We start from the raw sequence: 17257 nt of genomic DNA on the forward strand, positions 1-17257 counted from the left end.
CCTTTTTCCAGTCATCCGGGACTTCCCCGGATCGCCATGAGTTTTCAAAGATAATGGCCAATGGCTCTGCAGTCACATCCGCCAACTCCTTTAGCACTCTCGGATGCAGCGCATCTGGCCCAATGGACCTGTGCTCGTCCAGCTTTTCTAAATAGTCCCGAACCACTTCTTTCTCCACAGAGGGCTGGTCACCTCCTCACCATGCTGTGCTGCCCAGTGTAGCAGTCTGGGAGCTGACCTTGTTCGTGAAGACAGAGGCAAAAAAAAGCATTGAGTACATTATCTTTTTCCACATGATAGATAGATATAGATATAGATTTATATACACATGCTGAGTTATGTGGAGGCCCATGAAATTTGCACATAAAACATTTCATAGGATAGATCTACACTAGAAACTTGCCAATATGATAGCGTCAGTTAACGGGGTGTTGCGGGGGTGGGAGGTTGGGGTTTTTATGAAGCTTTTGTTGTTAGTGCAGATGCAGTTATACCAGCCAAAAAAGGTGCTTTTGCCACTATCACTTATTTTGTTTAGGGAACTGGTATAAGCTATACAATAAAAAAGGACATTTCTGCTGGTAGAAACGATCTATATTAGCTACACCAGCAAATCTTTTCCAGCGTAGAGTAAGCCTTAGTCTCCATAAACTGCAGAGAAACTACTGGAGATGCATTCCAATGGTACTTGCTATCGTTGCCATAATACATCATAACACCACCACCATTTTTCAGGGTTGCAAGACAATGCAGCCTAGTGCATACAAACAACTTAGGACATAACAAACACATTACCATTGTGACCCACCCATACTACACAGATTGGCAAAAGAGTTCTGAGGTATAACATCCAGTATTGTTTAGTAGGGGGAAGAGGTTACTTCTTTAAAATGACTTAATATAGGTTTACACTTTAAACCTCAAAAGGACACCAACCAGACAAACAAAATATCACCTTCCTAATCCAAAAATATGCTAAATTAAAAAAAAATTAAAGCTGATCCTGCTAGGATATTTTAAATTAACATTGATATCCATTGTGTGATAAACTCAGACAAATGGCCACAGGGGTGGGGGGGGGGGCGGGATTGTAGAAAACAGTCCCAGGTGGTTAAAAGGCCTTCCTCCCTATCAAACTGGGGAGGGGTGACTACAGGTCAATCAAGTTCAGCTGAGAGGGAGTTACCTGAGGTCAGTTAGGATCATCTGATTCCAACTAAGGGCTGCCTGAGACCTTTTTAAACCCTCCCCTAGGTGCAAGGGGAAAGGAGTCAAGTTACCAGTAGGTGAGTAGCAAGATAGGAGGCTGTATTCCCTTCCATAAGGGAGAAAAACAAGCCCAAAACACTGGCTGAGAGAAGGACGGACTGCCCCTGTGCAGCCAAACAGGACTGTTTTTCCCCAAACCCATCTCACCAAGGCTAAAAACAGTGCAGGCTAGCGAGACTGAGAAGGTGCCTTGCCACAATAGCTAATGTCCATATTTAACCAGATAACAGACTTAGCTATATGTTAAAAAAGAGGGGTTGGGATAAAAAGGTAAGATAAAATGAGAAACATGTTATATGTACCATGTATGAATGTTCCTAATAATACCGAAGAGTCCACCGTACGACTGTTATCCATCAGTCTGGAAGAAGACTGTTAGGTAATCGCATGCACCAACGCTCAGGCAGTGCCACAGATAAACTGTTTGGCGTCTAAGTGCTCCCTGTACCTACAGAGGACTAAGCAAGCAAAAGGTACTTATAGATACAATAAATGTAATTTACTTTTCTTTCCAATCTATTCTTTAATATATAAGAGTTGTGAGTGTATGCATGTATAAGAGACAGACAGACAGAAATTTCAAGAGTTCAAGTTCACACAGTCAGTCCCAGTTATAGTATGCTTAGTGTGGGCTGTCATGGTGCACTCCATATGATGTTATGAAAATGTGCGAATGAGTTTGAATATAATGTCACTGGAATATGGTTCATGCAAAAGGTCTCTTGTAAGGTATCATTACAAAGTTTAAAATCTGAGTGTGGTCATCCTGTTTGTATAAATGTATCATCCTTTTATCTGAAACTAGAAATATGAAATATAACTCTGAGGTCCTACTGTAATTATGCAAAGTGTGGGTGATTAATGGTGGCTTGGTATCTTGATGGCTCCCATTAACAAGAACAATTGGTTGTAAATGGCTCTGTTTACTTGTAAGTCTTCCTGTATACATGTGTGCTGGCAAGTAGGTAATGAAGTCTTACAGTGATATGTGATCATGTCACCTGAACTAAAATCCATCTTTAACCTGGTGCTTTTCCATTTAGAAGGAGAGGTGGGAACCCAGAGAGGGACAAAGAATTCCCACCTTGTGCAAAAGCTATATAAGGGGGTGGAACAGAACAAAGGGGGCTCCAGTCCTGAGAAATCTCCCAGCTACCACCTGAACTGGAACAAGGACTGTACCAGGGGAAAGGATTGGGCCCAGACTAGAAAGGAGTCTAGTCTGTCAAAGAAGCTTATTAGAACATCTGAGGGTGAGATTTCATCTGTAATCACTTTCTTACTGTATTAGGCTTAGACTTGCATGTGTTATTTTGCTTGGTAATTCTCTTTGTTCTGTCTGTCGTTACTTGGAACCACTTAAATCCTACTCTTTGTATTTACTAAAATCAATTTTTACTTATTAATTAACCCAGAGTAAGTATTAACAACTTGGGGGGTGGGCAAACAGTTGTGCATATCTCTCTATCAGTGTTATAGAGGGCGACCAATTTATGAGTTACCCTGCATAAGCTTTATACAGGGTCAAACAGATTTATTTGGGGTTTGGATACCATTGGGAGCTGGGTATCTGAATACTGGAGCAGGACCACTTCTTAAGCGGTTTTCAGTTAAGCCTGCAGCTTGTGAAGGATGTGGTTCAGACTTGGACCTGTGTTTGCAGCAGGCAAGCCTATCTGGCTCAAACAAGGCTAGGTACTGAAGTCCCAAGCTGGCAGGGAAAAGGGGCTCAGAGGTAGTCTAGGCACATCAGATGGGAGTTCCAAAGGGGTTTCGGTGATCCAACCCATCACATGGGTAGAAACAGAGAATGTTAGCCTTTCTATGAAAGGAGTTCTCTCATAGTCTCTGTGGTCTCACAGTCTTTATTGTATTTATCCTCAAATACCCCTGTAAGGGAAATGTTATTAGCCCCATTTTACAGAAGAACTGAGGCACAAAAAGACACTGATTTTTAGAGGCATTTAGGCACTGCTCTAGTCTGCGTTGCAATGCCTAACTGACAAAGTTTATGTTTAGACCCCAGGACCAACAGATTCAAACTCATGTTATCGTGCTAAAAACAGGTATGTACAGGTTCAGGCTGAGGCTCTGAAGCCTAGAGATGGGGCTTCAGAGCCCAAGCTCCAGCCTGACTCTCACCATCTACACAGCTATTTTTAGCATGTTAATGCAAAACTGAGTTTGTCAACCCAGGCTCTGAGACTTGCTATCATGGGCTGTGGAGATGTAGCCTTACATGCCTACATACATTTAAAAATCTGGGTCTAAGTGCCTTTTCCGGGGACAAACAAAAAGTGTATAGCAGAGCAGGGAATTGAACTGGGGTCTCCCATAACCCTGGCTAGTGTTTTAAACATTGGAACATCCTTCCTCTAAGAGTTGTAACTAGAGCTGGTTGAAAACTTGTGAAAACGTTGACCCTATTTTCCCAATCTAAAAATTTCACAGGAACATTTAGACAAGTTTCATTATTCAACCAGCTCTAGTTGTAAGACTGTAATGCACTTCCTTTGAGACTGTTTTCCGGCTCCCCTCAATCAGTATGGCATCTCCCCCTCCTTCAGAATTTGCCACCCATCTCGAGACTAACAATTAGGCAGCCTTCTCAGAGACTGCAAGGGAGTGCAAAAGAGCAGTGCAAACTACACTGTTGTCAGAGTAACAACCGTGTTAGTCTGTATTCACAAAAAGAAAAGGAGTACTTGTGGCACCTTACAGACTAACCAATATGCATCCGCTGAAGTGAGCTGTAGCTCACGAAAGCTTATGCTCAAATAAATTGGTTAGTCTCTAAGGTGCCACAAGTACTCCTTTTCTTTTTACACTGTTGTCCACACCCAAGGAAGCTTAACAGCATTACCCAACAATGCCAGCCAGAGCAGAGTTCTGTATTACAGCATTCACACACACAATTCCATTGACGTCTGTGGAGTTACACCAAGGATGAATTTAGTCCTAGAGGTTTAACAAAACAGTCTGACAAAGATTATTCAACATCTCCCCCTAGCCGCCACCTATAGCGTGACATCCTATCGCAGACTAGAATTCCTGTAGTTTTTTATTTTCAAATTTGACAAACCAAAGCTATTAAGAAGCTGAGTTAGGGTAAACTGAAGTGAAATTATCTCTGCTCAATTTTACCTGCCACATTAGATTGAGTACAGATTACAGTACATTGTGTTGTACTGAACTGTTTTTAAATTCCCACCTGATCTCTTAAAACAACCACCCCCACCTGTATCTCAGGAGGCTAGAATATTGACTATTTAGATTTTTTTTTCATACCTTTGGAGATTTTCAAAATGAATATTGAAGTCATGGCTCCAACTGCCAGAGAAAACCCTCAAGTAACTTTTCAAACAGCCCCCTCCCCTCCTCCAGAGCACTAATCCATACCCCTCCCCAAAATGCTGGGCATACTGCAAAGACCACAAGCTTTATAAATCCGGGCTCTGGTGGACACTTCGAAGCACTTACAAACGTCACATACACTTGTCCAGCACCACTGCGAAGCCGCCACTTCTAGGGGAAAGGCGAGGGTGGTAAACAGGTGCCAACAGTCCAGAGATCTCTTACAGAAAATGCAAGGGGATCTTTAATGGCCTAAAACCTACTCCATTATTGGTTCTTTTGGCGGAAACACCGGTGGGGCGGGTGCAGCGAGGCAGCTGGTTGCCGCCAAGGGTTGCTGGGCTGGAGACCTGCCACCGCTTTCACAAACGCGAGATCGCCTCGGCCCCGCGCCCCTGGGACAGCAAAGCAGGAGACGCAGCATCCCCGCGCCCCGCGCCCAAACACCTCCCCTGCCACACCCCAGAATAAGCCAGACCCCTGTACACGGGCCAAGTGCATCCGGCCCGCGGGCACGCGCGGCCGTGGAGCGGCCTGGCTGCTCCGCAGCGGGGAGGGGCGCCTGGACCCCGGGGGCAGGCAGCAGCCGGCCCCTTTAAATCTCGGGGCGGGGCGGGCTCTGAGCGCCCCGCCCCGCGACGCCGTCTCCCTAGCGATTAGAACGCACCACCGTTGGCGTCACAAGGACCCGGGAAGGGGCCCCCCGCGTGCAAAGGGGCCGCAGCCCCGCGGGCAGCAGCGCACCATGGAGGCAGCGGGCAGTGCGGGGCGGAAGCGCGGTGGGTCCGCCGAGCCGGGGCCCGGAGAACAGCCGGCCTCGCGGGGAGCAGGGACGGGTACGTGGCCCCCGGGGCAGCGGGGTCACGGGGATGGCGCGGCCCAGCGTGACACGCCTCAGCGGGGACTGCCGGCGGGTTGTGTGTCTGGAGGTGGCCGTAGCGGAACTAGGGCGCTGGGCCCTGCGCTGTGCTCTGGGGCAGGGGGTCACAGGCCAACCGGGGCTTCCCAGCAGAAGCAGGTTTTTAAAGGCCTTTAGCTACAGCTGCTCCTCGAGCTACTCTAGATCCAATGACCTCTGCGCTTGACTCTCCTCCTGACAGCAGTGTGGAGTCCCTTGTTGGGCCGGCAGAGGGGAGATCCGCCTTTCCCATTTTCCAGCTGCATCTCCCCTTTACCAACATCATCTCATCTGTAAGACTGAGCCCGAGCTAGCTTCCCTTTGTTTACACCCGTGTCTCATAAAGAGCCTGGCTTGTTCTTTCTGCTGCATCAGCTGGGTCAGGTAGGTGGGGATGGAGCAGTGGGTGCCACCAGCACACTGCAGCCAGCCCATATCTCCTCATTAACATTTCCAATGGCCATAGAGACAGTGACGTTTACAAAAGACAGGTTTCAGAGGGGTAGCCGTGTTAGTCTGTATCAGCAAAAATTTACAAGAAAAACCTCAGAGTAGCCTGGCTCACAGAGAGTCCTTTGGCTGGAAGAGCGATTTTCTAAAACTACCCTTTAGGACTTTCCCCAAAGATCCCTACTAGCAACCACAGCAGTACCAGCAAAACCTCATGGCCACAAGCATCAAGGACTTTGAGATTTTAAGAAAGCACCATGGATATTCAGTCTTTATCCATTGCTAAGACAGCCACAGAAACAAGTGCATATAGACAGGTATTTGGGCCTGTTACATCAGCTGCCTCCTGAGCACCCTCTTGTGGTCAAGGGTGCCTGTCACACTATCTCAATAACTTACAGAAAGACTTTTCTCTGTTCAGTGACTAGCTTAGAGACTATTTTTATTTGCATAAAAATAAACACAAAAATATCTTATGCTGGACATAGCCCCTCCTACCTGAGGTATGGTCTCAAACCTCCTCTGGTATCTCAGCATCTTCTCTACGTTGGCATACCACACCGGGCCCGGCCCGGCCCAGCCTAGCCTAGCCTAGCCTAGCTGAAGCAGCTCCCCTAGTTTGAAGGTCTGTCCCTGCAGGTTCTCTATAGCTTGCTCTGGCTTTCTGGCCCAAACTCTTCCCCTTGGTCAACAGTATCCTGCAGAAGCCTCCAACTCATTGCAACCTCTATCAGAGAGTCCTCACTCCTCTAACTCTTTATAGAGATCAGTTCCTCTGTCACACCCAATCAAGAGACTGTTAATGAGGCATAGGTGGGGTGGAGCAGTTTCCTCTTAAAAGGGCAGTCCAGTCTGTGATAGGGTCTAAAGTGTGATAGACTAAGATAATGAAATACAAGAACTGCAGAAAGTACCAGAGTTGCCCTGCCACCTCCTTTTCAATGATCTCCCAAAACAGAAAAACGAGATACGAGTCAATGGTTAGCAAGAGCCTCCTTAAGGACTCCAGGCACTCTGTACTTCTCTCCTTGTAGGAAAATGACAGTCTTAATCAACAAGCTCAGTACTTCCCACAGGTCTTCCACCCAGCCAAGAAGAACATACAGGTTGTGACCCAAAGCAAACCCACATCATAGAATCATAGAATATCAGTGTTGGAAGGGACCTCAGGAGGTCATCTAGTCCAACCCCCTGCTCAAAGCAGGGCCAATCCCCAATTTTTGCCCCAGATCCCTAAATGGCCCCCTCAAGGATTGAACTCATAACCCTCTGAAAGTCAAGAAGAGAGCACTCAGTATTTGTCCCCTCAAGACATCACTCTGTTGCCACAGAGGCAGACCTCTCAGTCCAGATCCAACCTGGTACCTGCAAAGTAATTTGAAATTTCTTCATAGAGAAGAAAACCCTAACTCTGTAACTGAGTGGGGGCAGCCGAGATTAACAAGATTATCATCTATCCTGACCAGTCCTGCTGTGTGATACTGTTGATGCCCAGGGTGGAGAAAAATAAATGTTTTGCTTTTTGCACCGCAATGGCGGAATGTGTCAAAATAATTTCTGTTCAGACGTGGGGCATAAGACTTCTGCCCCTGATGCTGTAGCCATTGCCTCATTTGTTTTATCACTTACGACATCATCTGGGGTGGGAGCTGGTTGGAAATTTCACTTGTGTTGAAATGTTCTGAGCAGCTCTAGAGTAAAGCATAGTGACTGGAGAGTGAATTGGGAGAAAGCACATGTTGGGGCCATGCCGTTGATAGCTGAAGCCAAAGAGTTATAAGAACCTGGCTTCTTGGCAAAACTTAACCCTTTGAGTCCTTCACATGGAGTAGCCTTTCTCTCCCCTCCTCCCCTGCTGTGGGGACAATAAAGAGAATGGGAGATGCTGTATACACAGCCTTAATACCCTACCTTAAAATTCTTTACCTTTCCTCTAGTCCAGCTCACATACTGGGGGGTTATGCTTGCATGTTCGGATGCATATCTTGCAGTCCAACTAGTCTGTATATATTTGCATTCAACAGATGCCAAGGAAAATAGAAAAGAAACTTCATCTTCATCCTATGAGGGGCGAAGCAGGTAAGAAAATGGAAATATAACTTTGATTTGCTTTATTCTGGGCTGAGCAGTGTTACGCAGTTGCCATACGTGATCTTAGAGCTAGCAATACAATATTCAGCACAATATTCTACTTGGGAATCTTCTTTGCTTTCACTGGCTTCCCTCATGCACCACCCGTCCTTACTTATATCACCTTAGAAACATTGGGTGTTTATGCAGCTCTCCAGTGGGTCAACTAGTCCATCATTCCTTGCATCATGGCAATATTGAGGTTTTTCCCCAAAACCATCCTTGATAGGAAGATGTCTAGCATCTAATGTAGCCAAGATGATTTTGTAACCTAGGTTACACCTACCAAATGGCCTGTATAACTTTCTTAGCATAAAGAAAAGGAGTACTTGTGGCACCTTAGAGACTAACCAATTTATTTGAGCATGAGCTTTCGTGAGCTACAGCTCACTTCATCGGATGCATACCGTGGAAACTGCAGCAGACTTTATATACACACAGAGAATATGAAACAACACCTCCTCCCAGCCCACTGTCCTGCTGGTAATAGCTTATCTAAAGTGATCATCAGGTTGGGCCATTTCCAGCACAAATCCAGGTTTTCTCACCCTCCACCCCCCCACACAAATTCACTCTCCTGCTGGTGATAGCCCATCCAAAGTGACAACTCTTTACACAATGTGTAAAGGTTTTTGGGAGGGGGGTGAGGGGGTGAGAGAACCTGGATTTGTGCAGGAAATGGCCCAACTTGATTATCATGCACATTGTGTAAAGAGTTGTCACTTTGGATGGGCTATCACCAGCAGGAGAGTGAATTTGTGTGGGGGGGGTGGAGGGTGAAAAAACCTGGATTTGTGCTGGAAATGGCCCAACCTGATGATCACTTTATATAAGCTATTACCAGCAGGACAGTGCTGGGAGGAGGTGTTGTTTCATATTCTCTGTGTGTATATAAAGTCTGCTGCAGTTTCCACGGTATGCATCCGATGAAGTGAGCTGTAGCTCACGAAAGCTCATGCTCAAATAAATTGGTTAGTCTCTAAGGTGCCACAAGTACTCCTTTTCTTTTTGCAAATACAGACTAACACGGCTGTTACTCTGAAACCTTTCTTAGCATAGCACTTTACATCTGTTATGACTTGTTCTTTCCTCATTGATTGTCTCCTTATCTTTAGTTACTGTCCTCCTCCCTCCAGTTCCCCACTCCCAGATTGAATAAACCTAGCTGTATCCATTTTTCCTAGGTTAGCCTTATTTCAGTCTTTGTGCTTATTCAGTCCTTGAGCCTCTGCTGAGACGATCAGCAGAGGTGCCAGTGGAGGAGGAGGGACTGTATGAATATGTCTACTAGGAACAAGACAGAGTACACTAATGTTCTTCCTAATGTGTCATTTTCTTTGTGCAAGGAGAGGGAAATTGAATTCCTTTAGCGATAAAGCCATCTATTATAAACAGCGGTCATTAGTGAGACAATAATGCTTTGCAGAGATGTCTTTCCCCTGTAAGCTGAACATACTGTCTTTTCAACTTCCTTAGCTCATCTGAAGACAGGAGTTCCACAGAGATGGAATCAGAGAGCAGCCTCCAAGATGGGGCCACAGAACAGCCAGCTCCAGGCCCAGGTACAACTATGATGTAATTCCATCCTTGCTAGAGACTGGGGTTATAATGCCTTGGGCATATAGAGGGAAGAGAAAAATCAGTGCACACAAAAAGGGAGGAGGCAGTGATCTGGAGCATGTAGGAAAAGGAAGTAAATACCTTGGGGCAAGAAGGAGAGGTGCACTGAGAAATGGGGTATAGGGTCAGAGCAATATTTTCAGTTTTAGATGCCTAAACTTTGACACCTAAATCTATATTTATGCTCCTAAATATGTAGCCTGATTTTCCAGAGGTGCTGAGCACACACATTCTCTATTAACTTCATTTAGGTACCTAGCTACAGATTTAGGTGCCTAGCTTTAGACATTGGATGGACTGGGGCAACCACCCCAGGCTCCGTGCTTTGCAGGGCCCCACACTTTGGGATGCGGGGTTCTGGGGGACTAGCGGGAGACCTGGCGCCGGCAGCAGCAAGCAACCCAGCCCGCCCGCCAGCTCCCAGTGTCGCTCAGGGGAGGGGGCAGAAGCCAGAAAGAGGCGGGGCGGGGGCTTGGGGGAAGGGGTGCAATAGGGACGGGGAGTGGGGCAGGGAGCAGGGGAGGGAAGAGGTGGGAGGCTTGGAGGAAGGGGTGGAATGGGGGCAGGGCCTGGGCTGGAGGGGTGGGGGTTGTCCCAGGCCCTGCACCCCCCTATGGATGGCCCTGGCTATAGGCACCCAAATTTGAGCACTTTTGCCTCAGTAATCTGGAGCATAAAATCACTGCTCAGGTGGGGAAGGGAAGGTGGTCACCCTTCTCTGAAGCCAGAAAAAGGAGTTTACTATCATTCTCATTTAAGAAGGGGCATTTGCTCTGTTGGTTGTATTTAATTCAGTAAAAAACAAGTTTTGTTTTTAATTTACATTCATGTGAATACATAATTCTTTAGTCTTTTATAGCAGGTCAGAATTATGCTTATTACTAGTTTACAGATACAATCTAGTGTAAATACTAGTGATTTTTGTATGCTACAGGTTCCAGAGTACTAGAAGAAATTAGAAGAGAAATTTCCACATCATTAGATACATTAAGCAGGTAAGGAAGGACCCACTCCAACTCCCATTTGAACTCAGTGGAATTATTTGCATTGATTTCAACGGGAGTTAGATGAGGCTCTAGCTGAACTATTACTTCAACATAAAACTTAATTTGTTTGTATTATTGTCTGAGCTGTGGCACGCTGTAACCATTCCTGACATGGGGACTGTACAATCAGGAAGTCAATGCAATCAGTACAATTAACTGTCTTCTTTGCTTTCACTCTTCTCCAGATGTTGGTCCTTCATTATATTATGATCATTTTGTTGGAAAGAACCATGATCAGTCATGTAGATTTCTCTCACCCTAATTTCACAGCAAAATTGGTTATTCATCAGGAGGGGTACCTACATATTAATATTCCCAGTGATGATGATTCCACAGCTTTCCTTACTCACATATTTCATTGTGAAACTTCACAGTGGTGAAATTCTGTCCCTGATAACTTGTGTGCAACTTTTCTTGCCTTTAGTGAAAGTTCTGCACATGTATCACAGGGCAGAATTAGGCCCTTATATGAGAAAGATTTTTTCTAATATTTAACTTAAGTTTTCCCTGCTACAGTATAAGCCTATTACTGTGTGTTCTGTTCCTGTTGATTAATGAGGACAGTTATGGGGCTGTTAGAATATGGATACCTATCCACTAGGAACTACATTAGGAGTACCCATTTATTTCATCTAAATCATTAAACAGCCAGCTAAGTGTAGCATTTTGTCTTTAACAACAGGGAATCTAAATTCCTTGGGAGATGGCAAGCCATCTGACTTAACCATGGCTATTAGTAAGGCACTGTGGGTAAAAAGCCTTTACCCTAAAGTCTGATCATATTGCCTTTCACCTGCTTAGATCACCTCAAGACAAGAGTTCAGCAGAAAAGTCTGATGGGGCCACAGAACCCAGAGCCGAGACCAGCCTCCAGAAGAGGGCCACACAGCAACCAGCTCCCAACATAGGTATTGTAGAATCAAATAAATGTAGGACTGGAAGGGACCTCAAGAAGTTAATGAGTCCAGCCCCCTGAATGAGGCAGGACCGAGTAAACTTAGACCTGATAGCATTAGCGGCGCGTGAGCTCCCCCTCTGGGGAGGCTAGCCACACAGCCCTGCCCCTTCTGCCCAAGGCCCCACCCCTACCTCATGTCCGTGGGAGCCCTGAGTGTCCACCCCACCCTGTCTACCAGAGCCCTAAGTGTCCCCCCTCCCCTGCAGCCAGAGGAGCCACAGCCAAACTGCCCCCAGTGCCAGCCCACTGGCCTCCAGCTGGCTGCATAGCTGAGTTCCTGCTGGCTTGGGCACCTGCAGGGGGAGGGCAGAGCATGGGCGGAGCCAGGGCTTGGTTTAGGGGAGACTTAACCTCCCTAGCCTATTATACCCGCCGCCCATGCCTGACAGGTGGTTGTCCAAACGGTTTTTAAAAGCCTCCAATGATGGGCATTCCACAACTTCCCCAGAAGCCTATTCCAGAGCATAACTCCAACTATCAGGGTAAAGTTTTTCCTAATATCTAACCTAAATCTCCCTTGCTACAGATTAAGACCATTACTACTTCTCCTACCTTCAGTGGACCTGGAGAACAATTGATCATAATCCTCTGTATTGCAACCCTTCACATATTTGAAGACTATTATCGGGTCTCCTGTCAGTCTTCTTTTCTCAAGACTAAACATAACCAGTTTTTTAACCTTTCTACATAGGTCAACGTTTTCTAAACCTTTTATCATTTTGATTGTTCTCCTCTGGACTCTCCAATTTGTCCACATCTTTCCTAAAGTGTGGTGCCCTTGAATTGAACACAGTGCTCCAGCTGAGGCCTCATGAGTGCCAAGTAGACTGGGACACTTGCCTCCCGTATCTTACATACTCCTGTTAATACACCCCAGAATGATATTTTTGCAGCTGCATCACAGTGAAGACTCATACTCAATTTGTTATCCACTATAACCCCCAGATCCTTTTCAGAAGTACTATCGTCTGTCCAGTTATTTCCCATTCTATTGCTGTGCATTTGATTCTTTTCCTCATAAGTGTAGTACTTTGCACTTGTCTTTATTGAATTTCATCTTGTTGATTTCAGACCAATTCTCTGATTTGTCACAGTAATTTTGAATTCTAATCCTATCCTCCAGAGTGCTTGCAACCCCTCCTAGTTTGATGTCATCTACAGGTTTTATAAGCATACTCTCCACTCCATTATCCAAGTCATTAATGAAAATATTGACTAGTACTAGACCCAGGACTGACCTGTGCACTCAGTTTGAAAGCGACACATTGATAACTACTCTTTGAGTACAGTGTTTCAACTAGTTGTGCACCTACCTTTTAGTAATTTCACCTCGGCTGCATATCCCTAATTTTCTTATGAGAATGCCATGTAGGACTATGACAAAAGCAGGCCCGCTGACAGCAATTCCGGGCCCCAGGGCAGAACAATCAATGGGCCCCCACGCAAGTAAACCCCGCGCCTGCACGGACGCGGTCCACCTGACGCTTGGGTGGTGCTGCTCCTGTGCTGGCTGGTGCCCATTAAGCTGCCGGCTGCGCTGCTGGGTGCGCTCTTCCAGCACAGACAGGGCTTCCACATGCCTGCCTGGTAGGGTTGCCAACTGTCTAATTGTGCAAACCCAAAGACCCTTGCCCCATCTCCTGCCCCGCCCCTTCCCTGAGACTATGCCCCTGTCCCACCCCTTCTCCGAGGCCCCGCCACCTGCTCACTCCATCCCCCCCCTCCCTCCGTCGCTCGCTCTCCCTCATCCTCACTCACTTTCACCAGGCTGGGGCAGGGGATTGTGGGTGGGAGGGGATGCAGGGCCGTCTCTAAGTCCCTATGCAGAATATGCAGCTGCATAGGCCACCATGAAATTTGGGGCACCAAATTGCCCCAAATTTCATGGTGCCCTAGGCAGCTGCGTGCCGCATATGCGGCAGCACCAGCTCCAGCAACCAGCCCTATCCCTTGGCCGGCCCCCCGCGGGCTGCGCCCACTTCAAGGGGCAGGGCCATCCCTTGGGGAGTGTGGGGCCCCGGACAACTCCCTCCACCCCGCCTGTTAGCCTTCCCCCCGGTCCACCCTGCCCCCACTCCAGCTCTTCCCCCAGCGACCCCATGCTCACCGGCAGTGGCAGGAAGCGGAACAACCCAGCCCCAGCCTGCTCCCCTCCGCCAGCTCCCAGCCGCAGCACTCCGCTTCCCACCGCTGGTGATTGTGGGGAAAGGACCGGGCCCTGCACGCACTGGCGGCGGGAAGCGGAGCAACACGGCCCCAGCCCGCTCCGCTCCCCCGACCCCGGTCCCAGCCGTGTCAGTCAGGTCGGGGAAAGGACTGCCCCCCGCACTCACCGGCGGCAGGAAGCGGAGCGCCGTGGCTCAGAGCTGGCGGAGTAAAGCGGGCTGGCATAGGTGCCGACTTCATGGGTGCTCCGGGACTGGAGCACCCACAGGGAAAAATTGGTGGGTGCTCTGCACCCACCAGCAGCTCCCTGCCCCGCACCCCCACCCCAGCTCACCTCCACCTCCTCCCCTGAGCGCGCCGCGACTCCTTCTCCCCCTAACTCCCAGCACTTGCTGCCTCAAAAAAGCTGTTTTGCACAGCAAGCGCTGGGAGGGAGGGGGGAGGAGGGTGAACGCCGCACTCTCGGGGAAGAGGTGGGGCTGGGGCGGGGATTTGGGGAAGGCGTTGGAATGGGGTGGGGCAGGGGTGGAGTTGGGGTGGGCCTGGGGTATTTAATGAGGCTCGAGCACCCACCAGTGCCGGGAAAAGTTGGCGCCTATGCAGGCTGGGGCCGGGCTGCTCCACTTCCCAGTGCTGCCGGTGAGTGTGAGGGGACGGGGGACCCCTTCCCCCAAGCACCCTTCTCCAAGCGACACAGCTGGGGCTAAGGTGAGAGAAGCGGAGCGGGCTGCTCCTGGCCCCCCACTAATCCCCTGAGCCACTGTGGGCCTGTGCGGCCCCCCAAAGTGCCTCCTCACAGCTCCTGCCTCCCAGGCCCCACAGGCCTTGAGCACAGTCTAGACCCTGGGTGGGGGAGAGCAGGTGCCCCCCTCCCCTCGGAGGCCTGGGGCTGTGTAGGGCACCCAAATAGCTAGGGATGGCCCTGGTGGGGTGCAGGCTCTGGGAGGGAGTTTGGGGGCAGGCTCTGGGAGGGAGTTTGGGTGCAGGAGGGGTGAGGGGTGCAGGCTCTGAGAGGGAGTTGGGTAGCAGGGTCTGGGAGGTAGTTGGGGTGCGGGCTTTTGGAGGAAGTTTGGGTATAGGGTGCAAGCTGTGGGAGGGAGTTTAGGGTGGGAGGGGGTGTGGACTCTAGGCTGGGGCAGGGGGTTTGGGGGCAGGGGGGCGGGGCAGGGGATTTACGCTTACCTCAGGTGGCTCCCGAAAGCTATAGGCACATCCCTCTGGCAGTGGCTCCTAGGCTGGGGGTCCAGGGGGTCTCTGCACACCGCTGCCTGCATGCACCGCCCCCGCAGCTCCCATTGGCCACAGTTCCCGGCCAGTGGGAGGTGCGGTGTCAGTGCTGGGGGCAGCGCATGGAGACCCCCTTTTCCCCCAGGGGCTCAGGGTCATGCCGGCCGCTTCCGGGAGCAGTGCGGAGCGACCATAGGCGCTGATTTCCCCTCTGCCCCGTGGGTGCTCAACCCCCCCCCCCCCGCCCCTGGCCACGCCCCGGCCCTTCCCCTGCACCACCCTTGCTCTGCCCCAATTCCACTCCCTTTCCCCAAGTCCCTGCCCCTGCCCCGCCTCTTTACCACCTCCTCCCCCAAGCATGCCACATCCCCACTCCTCCCGCTCCCTCCTGGAAAGTCCTAAGCACCGCCAAACAGCTGTTAGGCGGCAGGCGGGAAGCGCTGGGAGGGGAAGGAGTGGGGACATCGCGCTCAGGGGAGAAGGATGGGGTGGGGGTGGGAGGAGCTTGGCTGACGGTGGGTGCGGAGCACCCACTAATTTTTCCCTGTGGGTGCTCCATCCCCGCAGCACCCACGGAATCGGCGCCTATGGATGTGAGGGCAGGCAGGAAGCCTGCCTTAGCCCTGCTTTGTTGCCGGTGGCGGCAGCCAGGAGCCCCTGGGCCCTTTTAAATTGCCTGGGCCCCTGGGCAATTGCCCTCTTTGCCCCCCTTGTTGGCGGGCCTGGTCAAAAGCCTTACTAAAAATCAAGATATATCATATCTACTGCTTCCCTCCTATTCACTGTGCCAGTGACCCTCTCAGAAAAGGAAATTAGGTTGCTTTGGCATGATTTGTTCTTGACAAATCCATGTTGGCTATTCCTGATAACCCTGTTATCCTCCGGGTGCTTACAAATTGATTGTTTAATAATTTGTTCCAGTATCTTTCCAGGTATCAAATTTAGGTTGACTGGTCTATAATTCCCAAGGTCATCTTTGTTCCTCTTTTCAAAGCTAGGTACTATGTTTGCACTTTTCCAGTCTTCTGGGACCTCAGCCATCCTCCAGGAGTTCTCAAAGATAATTGCTAACAGTTCAGAGATTACTTCGTTAAGTACCCATGAATTTCATCAGGCCTTGCCGACTTGACTATCTCTAATTTATCTAAATATTCTTTAATCTGTTCTTTCCCAGCTTTGAATTCCTTCCCCCTTGTTGTTAATATTAATTGTGTTGAGTAGCTGATCACCATTAATCTTTTTAATGAAGACTGAAGAGAAATAGGCATTAAATACCTCAGCTTTCTTCTTGTCATCAGTTATTAACTCTCCTTCTCTGCTAAGTAGAGGACCTACACTTTTCTTTGTCTTTCTTTTGCTTCTAATGTACTGAAAGAACTTCATCTTATTGCCTTTTATTTACCTTGCTAAATGTAACTCATATTGTGCCTTAGCCTCTCTGATTTTGTCCCTACATGCTTTTCTATCCTTTTGTACTCATTAGCAATTTGCCCATGTTTCCACTTTTTGTAGGATTCCTTTTTTATTTTCAGGTCATTAAAAAGCTCCTAGAGCCATATTTCCCTCTTACTGTTCTTCCCATCTTTCCTTAGAATCAGGATAGTGTGCAGTTGTACCTTTAATAGTGCCACCTTGAGAAACTGCCAGCTCTCCTGAACTCTTTTCCCTTAGATTTTCTTCCCATGGGACCTTAACTTATCAGTCCTCTGAGTTTATTAAAGTCTGCTTTTTTGAAGTCCACTGTCCTTATTCTACTGCTCTCACTCCTTCCTTTCCTTAGAATCATACTGGAAGCTGGCACATCATCTTGAAAAAGCACCAAAACTGGCAGTATCAAAGCGCATCATTTTTCCTTGCATAGAAAGGATTAAGAATAAGCATTGGTCAGAGAATAAAAGCCAGATGCATATTGCATATGCACAGTGTAACTACTGGATTTCCCACCCTTCACAATCTGATTCCGGAGAGACGTGTCCTGCCTGCCTAGTTATCTGCCCTCTGAGAGGTGGTGTCTCATTAGATAGTTGGAAAATCTAATACAATTGCAACCTTAAAAAGAACAGTGTTCCTCCCTTCCACAGTGACTTCAGGCCCAACTAGGCTATTCAGTTTAATAGTAACCCTATTTTATGTTTCATG

General features: G+C 48.4%; 1 protein-coding gene across 2 annotated transcripts in view; it reads left to right on the top strand.

The window, feature by feature from the left end:
• Positions 1 to 5290: 5290 nt before the first annotated feature.
• The window catches only part of ERICH6 (glutamate rich 6), a gene marked incomplete at its 3' end in the record, with an annotated part of 41858 nt that continues 29891 nt past the window's right edge, over positions 5291 to 17257 (top strand). The window contains exons 1-5 of one of the 2 annotated variants that reach the window (XM_084639750.1): positions 5291 to 5459; positions 7996 to 8050; positions 9578 to 9663; positions 10656 to 10716; positions 11569 to 11675. In XM_084639750.1, the coding sequence (XP_084495876.1) occupies positions 5369 to 5459; positions 7996 to 8050; positions 9578 to 9663; positions 10656 to 10716; positions 11569 to 11675 (400 nt within the window). In that variant the 5' untranslated portion in view covers positions 5291 to 5368. The remainder of the gene's footprint in view (positions 5460 to 7995; positions 8051 to 9577; positions 9664 to 10655; positions 10717 to 11568; positions 11676 to 17257) is intronic. The other variant, XM_084639751.1, reaches the window with a different exon arrangement.

Source organism: Lepidochelys olivacea, assembly GCF_965140295.1.
Source record: "Lepidochelys olivacea isolate rLepOli2 genome assembly, chromosome: 9".
Classification (NCBI taxonomy): domain Eukaryota; kingdom Metazoa; phylum Chordata; order Testudines; family Cheloniidae; genus Lepidochelys; species Lepidochelys olivacea.